The 9,251-nt window shown below is 34.1% G+C and overlaps 3 protein-coding genes across 3 annotated transcripts; all 3 read left to right on the plus strand.

The window, feature by feature from the left end:
* Positions 1 to 564: 564 nt before the first annotated feature.
* Positions 565 to 765, plus strand: OTA1 (Ochratoxin highly reducing polyketide synthase ota1; the record flags this gene model as incomplete). The annotated part of the gene is made up of 1 exon (XM_066120243.1): positions 565 to 765. One exon carries the CDS (start codon positions 565 to 567, stop codon positions 763 to 765), a length of 201 nt encoding a protein of 66 aa, XP_065974880.1.
* An 834-nt stretch (positions 766 to 1,599) lies between these two features.
* J3458_013000 (uncharacterized protein) lies at positions 1,600 to 2,757 on the plus strand (the record flags this gene model as incomplete). The annotated part of the gene is made up of 1 exon (XM_066120244.1): positions 1,600 to 2,757. The coding sequence occupies one exon, from the start codon at positions 1,600 to 1,602 to the stop codon at positions 2,755 to 2,757; it is 1,158 nt and encodes a 385-aa protein (XP_065974881.1).
* Positions 2,758 to 3,159: 402 nt separating this feature from the next.
* J3458_013001 (uncharacterized protein) lies at positions 3,160 to 3,534 on the plus strand (the record flags this gene model as incomplete). Its single annotated transcript, XM_066120245.1, has 1 exon — positions 3,160 to 3,534. One exon carries the CDS (start codon positions 3,160 to 3,162, stop codon positions 3,532 to 3,534), a length of 375 nt encoding a protein of 124 aa, XP_065974882.1.
* Positions 3,535 to 9,251: the final 5,717 nt, after the last annotated feature.

Here is a 9,251-nt window from a genome sequence, read left to right on the forward strand (position 1 = left end):
GCTGTCTGCCAGCTTAATCAAAGCATTTACAAGAGAGGACCACGAAGGGCTTCGACTCACATCTTCCGTATTGGTAGACTCGCTGCAGAAAACCTCCGGATTGAACGAAGCCGACCTGCCTTTGCATCCGCGGTCATTCGCTGACTGGATCAAGGCGCAAGCCGAAATCATTACTCAAGGCCGAGCTCCTTTTGCCGACCTCACGGCATTGGAGCAGGCTCGTGCGAATGATGAGCTCAAGCAGGTCTTATTCGATGGGGTAGCCAGGCAAAGTGCCCGGGAAGAGCTTCTTACTCGAGTTGGGACCAAAATTGTACCTATTTTGACACCAGAAGTCGACACCTTGGAACTCATGTTTGGGAGTGACGATATAATGAGTACAACATGCGACGAAGGCCTACCCGGAGACGTTGCTACCCGAGTACTTGTCGCACGACCAGTCTCGCATGAAGATTCTCGAATACGGGCAGCGCAACGAAGGTTGTCCTTGATGCGTTCAGGAATTCCGGTGGACAAGATCCCGCGAGCGGCATTTTTCCTATTGATACGTACAACTTCACTGACATGTCTGGCGCATTCTTTGAACGCGCAAAATCTCGCTTTTCCGACTGGTCCGACGTTCTGCGCTACCAGACCTTTGACGTCGAAAAGGATCCAGCACTCCAAGGATTCGAACTCGCATCTTATGACCTTATTATTGCGACTCATGTAGGTGGTTCTGATCCCAATCATTGCTGCCCTCCCTCTGCGCAAAAGCATTACTGACACAAACTGTCAGGTCTTACATGCCACGGCTAATCTTTAAGTGAGCTTGAAAAACAGAAGAAGTCTCTTAAAGAGGTAAGCCTAGTCTCTTAACACAAACTATCTAGCGACGCATGGTCTGGTGCCTAACAGCGTGATTAGTGGAGGAGAACTTGTCGTAATCGAAAATGTCAAGCCGCAGTTGATGTGCACGCCGCTGGCGTTTCATCGAGTCCCATCGCCAATCAAACCCTCTTATAGATCAAAAGCAATGGGATGCGGAACTGGAGCAAGCTGGTTTCAAGTTGAGGCTGCACATACAAGACACAGACTAGGCCGCCAGCCACGAGACGTCGGCGACCATTGCATCTTCACAGCAGGGTCTTGACAAAACATCTGAGCATCGCTACAAATGCGCAATCACCTACCATGCCGACTACATCTCGCAGCTACAGCTTGCTGGAGAGTGTGCCTCAACGCTGGCCAACGTTCTTGAATGCGACTGTTCGTTGGTAAGCCTAAGTGAGGCGGATGCCGGTGCACTTGGCGCAGACTTTTGTGTATCTCTGGTGAACTTGCAGGGATTTGATTTCGGATAAAAAGGACCCCGACTTCCAACAGGTCAAGTTGGTACTCGGAACTTGCGGGCAATCCGACAGACGAGTCGAAGGCGGCAATGTGTCGTGGTTTAATCCGAAGTGCCAGATGGGAGCGCGATCAGGATACAGTCACTTCATCAAGCTTGGGATATGCAATTCATTACCTCCCCACTCTGTCATTTCGGAACAAGTTGCTCGTGTGGCTCGGCAAGCCTTCATCTCTAAGGGTGTGATACCTGCGAACGGTGAATACGCCATGAAGGATGGAGTACTCTTGACAAACAGGCTTCTACCTGCCAAGAAAATCAACAAGGCTGTTGATAGGAGATCGGAACCGAACAATAAATCTGTCAAGTTTGGTGCCATCTCCGAAGGGATCAAGCTTACTTCAATTGACCCTCATAAACCGCAGGCATTCCATTTCATTCGTGACGAACTGGTGGACAGCCCCTTGGGCCATGATGAAGTTCAGCTGAAAGTACATGCCGCTGGCGTCAGACGACAAGGCCTCAATGAAGCTAGTCTGATACCCGGGCAAGGCATAGGCCGAGATTGTGTTGGTGTTGTGACTGAAATTGGGTCATCCGTAACAGACCTTTCTGTTGGCGATCGGGTCATGGCCGTGAGGACTATTCGATCGAGCGGCTCTCTGTCAAGTCTCTTCCGCGCCCATTGCAGCGCAGTCCAGAAGATCCTAGACGAGATCGAATATCTCGAGGCTGCAACAGTCCCCTGGAGCTTCTGCACCGCCTATTACTGCACTGTCAAATTGGCCCATGTGCAACCGGGTGAAACCATCATGATCCAGTGCGCAGACAACCCCATCGGGCAAACGGCTATTCAACTCGCCATGTCCGTCGGCGCCAACCTGCTATGTACCGCGTCTTCAAACGGGGAAAAGCTCGCTCTGGCGTCTCGATATAACCTCAACCAGGCAGTTGTCTTCTCGAATGACCAAGTGCCATCGGACGTGGAGGCTATCCTTTCTTCAAAATGCAGTGGGGGAATTGATATATATCTGAACTGTGATCCGGCAGGTATCTCCGACGTGTACCAATCACATGCAACACCCTTTTGTCGCGTCGTCGATCCCCATGGCGCGTCTACCGCTGATCTTCTCTCTTTGAATGACCTTGCCAAGGGAAGTATTTCTTATACATCCGTCGACATGGATGCAGTAGCACAGTCCCGGCCCAAACTCATCCAAGAGGCACTTCTAGACACCTGGCGTCGGCTCTCTTCCTCTCAAGTCAAACCCCTAAGAGATGTTGACGTATTAGGATTCTCGAAACTTACAAAAGCTGTCCTCCGGTTTCGCGATAGAGAGTCAAAAAATCCCTCCATGTTTGCTTTCCAGCCTCAAGATGATGAACTGGTCCCCGTAAGTGTTTCTCGTACACGTTGCAACACATGACCGGGTCCTAGCAGCCATAGATTTGTCTTCAGCCAATCGGTAATTATACTCTCAATGGAGAGGCATCCTACCTCCTCGTCGGGGGCTTCGGGGGGATTGGAAGAAGAGTGGCGCTTTGGATGCACTCCCGCGGAGCAAGGAACTTCATATTCCCATCCAGATCGGGACCGACCGATCCTAGGGACCGAGGGCTCTGTGAAACATTGAAATCTTCTGGTTGCCGGGTGGAAAGTATTATAAGCGATGCAGCTGACACGGAATCGGTCAACAAGACCATGGAGAAGTGTCGCGACACAATGCCTCCTATTAAGGGCTGCGTTCAATGTTCCATGGTGCTACTCGTGTCATGTTACCACCTCCTCAGGTTATTGTTAAGGTTTTTCTGACGTGGTTTAGGATTTCATGATCTGTAACATGTCACACAGCCAATTCATGGCCGCCATTAGACCCAAGGTACAAGGAACAATCAATGTTGCCAATAATCTTCCCAAAGACTTGGACTTTTTCGTCTTGCTTTCATCCTGGTCCGCCATTATCAGGAACCGTGGGCAAGCCAACTACGCTGCCGCAAACGTATTCCTAAATACGTTTGCGAGACACCTCACCTCGCAGGGGCGGCCGACGACATCTATCAGTCTCGGAAATGTTCGTTCATTTGGCTGGGTTGCTGAAAACCAAGACCGACTTCCCATCGCTCTTGCATACGGAACCATAACAGAAGACCGTCTTCTCTCTATATCACATGGATCCACGATGGGGCGCTGCGGAGAACAGTGACAACTGTCACACAATTGCTGGCCTTCGATCTGCGAGCGACTTTCAGCGGAACTCTGTCCCGCCGCCCGCTTTCATGTCGTACCCATTGTTTACTCACCTGCGCGCTTCTAGACGACAAGGAAAAGCCAAGGAACCAGAGGTGACATTATCCATCGCGCAAGGACTGATCGGTGCAGCTTCCACGGCAGAGGCAGTGGATTTAGTCTCTGTTCTATTATCGCCAAGATCTCCAGGATTAGGGTGTAAAAGGTCCACGGGTACCCGTATAGGTTGCTTACCCGTGGGCTTTAAGTAAGTATAGGTAAAAAAAAAAGACTTAAATAAATTTATAAGGGAAAATAAGTTACTTATAATTATTTATTAAAAATATTAAGTATTTTTAAGTACTTAAAGAAAACTTATATAATTTACTTTATACTTTAAAAACTTAAGACTTATTATAAATATAATTAAATATTAAAGAGTTAATATTAATTATTATAATTAATTATTATAATTAATTTATTTATTTAATTTATATTATTATATTATATTATTATACGTTTATAAGTATTTATAAGGTACTTATCTTTATATTAGATTACTTATAGTATACCTAAATTACTTATATAATAAAATAAGTAGCCTACGAATAACCTAAGAAAAACTTAAATACCTACGGGTGCCCACAGGTACCCGTTTTTACACTCTATCCAGGATCATAGTCATCTCGCTAAAAGATATGGAAACGCATCGAACCTTGAGCTCCTATAGCGTTGACTCTCTTGTTACTGTTAATATGAATTCATGGCTTAAGAGGGAGCTTGGCGCCACAGTTAGCACAAAGGACATTTTGGGCGAGCTTACGATTCATGGCTTGGCAGAGAAGGTTGTTGCAGGAAGCGGTCTGAGGAAAGAACTCATCAAATAGCCATGCGGCCAGAGTTTGTAGTCAACTAGCGCAAAACCACTAGTATCTCTTTAATACATGTAGCAAGGAGGTTGGCAACACTTTGCTTCTAGCATTGGTGAATTCATCCCATGTGTCAATTTATTTTTTGTCTAGATTGATGAATTTCTCGGAAAGCAGTTCCAGACGAGCCGTCTCATACTATGGCACATTCTCAAATGACTCGGTTTTGTCGCTGCTGCATTCAAGTTGCCTCTGGATCATACGACGCGGGAAAAGGTACATGGCGAGGACCCCGGACAAGCGACCCCGACCGACCGGGAATGCTATTCAAAGCCGAGCACCTTGCAAGGCTTTTGCAACGTAGTGGGTTCCTGGTAATGCCACGGTTTTTCGTACGGTTTCACGTGTAACAAGCCCCAGCCTACGGTCGCACATTAGCTAAGGTCCGCAGTTGCTGCCACAACCCCACATCTAGCATTTTAAGCGATTTTAGCGGTTTAGGCGGTTTAAGCGATTTTTAGTATTTTAAGTAGATTACCTGTATACGAGTAATACTACCACTATAAAGAGACCTAAAATACGTATAAAAGAAGATTTATACTCTTTTAAATAAAGAACTTACCTATTAATAGATTATTAATTGCCTTAATAATTAGTTTTTCGTATAAGAGTAATAAACTATTAATATTCGTATCTTTTAGCGTTAGCTTTCTTCTTAAGGTTTTTTACGTATATTAGCTATAATATCTCTCTTTAATCTCTATAAAAAGATATTTAAGCTTTTTATATAAGATTATATAATATAAAGTATTCTTTATATAATAAATAAGCTTTTTTAATAATAAGATAACCTAGTAATTAGCTTATAAACTCTTAAGTTATAGCTTTAAAGCTAAGAGTTTTTATAATAATATTATACGTAAATTATAAATAAATTAATTAAACGCGTATAATTTTACTTCTTTTTATACGATTACTTTAATAAGTTAATTCTTTAAGACCTTTAAGTTTAAGACTAGCTATTATATACGCTTTATATTATTTATTAAATTTACTAATAGTATAATATAAAGTAACGTTTTTATATAAGTTAAAAGTAAGAAGCTACTCTTTAAAATGTAATTTAATTTCTTAAAGCTAACCTTTAGCGAATATTAATTATACGAGGCTTTAATTACAGTTATTTATATTATTATATATAATAATAGGGTTAAGTCTTAGTCTTATAAAATTAGCTTTATAGCTTTTATTAATTAGTCTTCTTAAAAGAGATTTAATAGTATTAAGAGGGAAATCTTAAATATTATATAAACTTTTATATATTAGAACTAAACTTTCTTTAATACCTTAATAATTATAAGAAGTTAAAGAGATTTAGTACTTAAGTGTATATATATATTAATATATACTTACGTTATATTATTTAGTTTTATTATAGTTACTTTATAATAACTATATTAAGTATATTAAAATAGTATTTTCGTATAATATAATACCTTTAAATACAGCTATTTTTTATAAGATTTAACTATAGCGTTAAGACCCTATTATAGGTAATAGTATAAGTAATACTAGCCTAAGTAAATTTAGCTAATATATTATATAAAGATATAAATAAAAATTAATATTCTTATACTTAAGAGAATTAAATTAGCTTTTATTATATATACGGCCTTAGTATAAGAAATATACGTATTAAAAGCTAATAGTAGTAATTATAATTAAGTGCCTTAAATTAATAGATATTATTCTTTAATAAATTAATTAAATACGTATTATTTATGAAAGATAACCTTATAAATTAAATTATATTATACGTAATTTATATACCTATAATTTAAGATAAATTTATAAACTTTATTTAGCTTTAAAATAAGCATAAAATTCGTACGTAAAAGAATAAAGATTATATTATTTTAGGTATTTTTATAGATCTTTATCGTATATAAAGTGTTTAGAATTAAGGTATACTATTAAACACTAATAAAAATACTAATAATTAAGAGGTTTTACGTATAATACTTAATTCTCTTTATAATATTAATATTAACTTCTTTTTAGTATAAGAAATATAAGAATAATATATAAGGGAGCTATAAAACCTTAATATTAGTAATAATAGTTAAGATTATTTACGTTTATTTCTATTAGCTTATCTTACTTTATAATAATAAATTTAAGCTTATTAAGTAAGTAATTAAAAATTAATCTTATAACTTAACTTTATTTCTTATAAAGAAGCTTAATAATTTATACGTATAAAACTAAAAAAAGGGATTTCTTATACGCTAATTTAAACTAATATAAGCTTTTTTAATAGAACTTTAAGCCTACTATTAACCTAACTCTTTAAGAAAACTTAATATCTTAAGACCTTTAAGCTTAATTATAAGACTTTTAAAATAAAGAGATTAAGAATATCTAGTCTTTTTATATAAGTTACTGTTTTTATACGTATTACGTACGAGAAGTAAGTCTATTATATTTTATATTATTTACTTTTAGTGTTAATTTTATATAAGAAGCTTAACTTAAGCTTATAAATTTACTACGTTTAATTAAGATAATTAAAAGAGAGCTTTAAGGGATATTAAGAGATAAGCTTATTATACGTGTAAAAGAGAATTTTATATATAATATATTAATCGTAGTATTATTATTAATAATCTCTTTCTTAATTAGCTTTTAATTCTTTAAGACTTTAAAATTTATTTATATAATAACTTAATTATTTTAGACATTTAAATTATACGAATTATCTTATTTAAAAAGATTAAATAACGTATATTCTTTTATATATTTTTAGTTATTTAATTAATAAAAGCTAGCTTACTTTATTTAAGTTCTTTTAAGCTATTAAGGGGTTTAATTATAAAAATACATTTTAAAGCTAAGTTATATAAAGTCTTAAATTTAATTATTCTCTAATATTAGGTAATATTTATAAAGTTTCTTATATTATTTAAAAAGTAAAAGCTTAATAGAACTTATTTTATATTAATATATACTTAAAATTTTAACTTCTCGTATAAACTAAGCTTTATATATATCTTTAAAATAAAGAAGCTACTTATTATAGTCTTAAATAATAGTAAAGAGATTACTTAAATAAGTAATTTAACTAGATTTTCCTATAAGTTCTTATACGAGAATTAATAAGTTACTTATATAGCTTTTTAGGTTTAAGCTTAAAAGAATTTTAAAAAGTTTATTATATAATCGTGCTTTAAATTTAATAATAGTATAATTTATAAAGCTATTAATTAAAAAACCTACGTTAATACCTAAGATTTTATACGCGATAAAAAGCTTTTATTATTAGAATTAATTAGAATTAATATAAGCTAGGATTTACTATAATAATAGTAATAGAGTAAGTTAAGGTATATATTTTAAATCTCTTTATATATACGTAATAGCGCTTTTAGGCACTATTTTTTTTTAGTTATTAAAACCTATTATACGTACGTAAAAAGAGAGATAAAAAGAGAAGAAAAATTTAATAGAGAGAGAGTATAAAAAAAGATATTATTACACCTTAATATATTATAGCTCTAATATCGTACGATATAACAGAGCTTATATTAATTTTATAAGGTATAATATATACGTACCTTTCTTTTATTAATAACTATAAATATCTCTTATTAGCTGTAAATAATTAAATATTAGCTAGTATAAGAAAAAAAGGAAAAAGGTTATATACTTAAGGCCTTAAAAGGCTCTACTAGCTACTACTAAATTATACGATTTTTTTCCCTTCTTTTTTCTCTAAAATAATAGTAGTAGTAATAATAATATTATACGTATAATACCCTTTTTTTATTACTATATAACTAATATTTATAGAATAAAAAACATGTTTTTATACGTATTTATTAACATTTATTATATTTATAAAGCTAAGAATAAGTAATATAATTAATAATAATAAAGCTACTATTATTATAGCTTTAATATAATAAGAAACCTTATACGTATAAATAACTTAATAAGGCTATTACTATAATAACTAATAATTTTATTAAAGTCTTATACGTGTTATTCCTAGTATACCTTAATTACTTTTAGCTTATATAAGTAAGAATAGTCTTAAATTATACGCTTTTTTATAAGAGTAACGCGCTATTCTTAAGCTTTTTAGGTAAAACGTATAATTTCTTAAAAATTATATTAAACTTAAGTAAATTAAAAGTAAAAGACCCTTATATATTAATACCTTTTTAATTTACTTAAGAGGTATTATATATAGAGATTCTTATAACTATTATTATAGGTAAATAGCTTAAAATATAAATAAATTCGCCTTTTTATTTCCTATTTACGTACGATTACTAGGCTATTTTAGTAGTATATATAATAACTATAAATAGCCTAATCGCGCGTTTTCTTACTCTAATAGAGATTAAGGTAAATTACCTATAATAAATATACGTATAAAATTAAGTATTAGCTTCTAAGAATAGTTAATTAATTTAATTAAGAGGCTAAGAACTTAAGATAAGCTAATTAAGCTAAATAAGAATAAAATTAAGTAAGATCTTATAATATTATAAGCTTATACGTATATATTTTATTTATTATTTACTTAATTATATATATACTACTTATTATATTATATCCCTTATTATTTTATTATATAATTAAAGAGGCTTTAAGTTAAGTAGCTTTAAGTAAAGACGTTAAATAGTAGTTTTATTTAATCTAGGATAATAGCTAATATCTTCTTATAGTATTTTAGGTTAATAGTTAATTTCTTTATATAAAAGAATTAATAAAGTAAAGACTAGCTTTATATATATAACCTAAATTACTTAAACCGCTT

The sequence above is a fragment of the Metarhizium acridum genome, assembly GCF_019434415.1.
Source record: "Metarhizium acridum strain ARSEF 324 chromosome Unknown scaffold_272, whole genome shotgun sequence".
NCBI classification, from domain to species: Eukaryota; Fungi; Ascomycota; class Sordariomycetes; order Hypocreales; family Clavicipitaceae; genus Metarhizium; species Metarhizium acridum.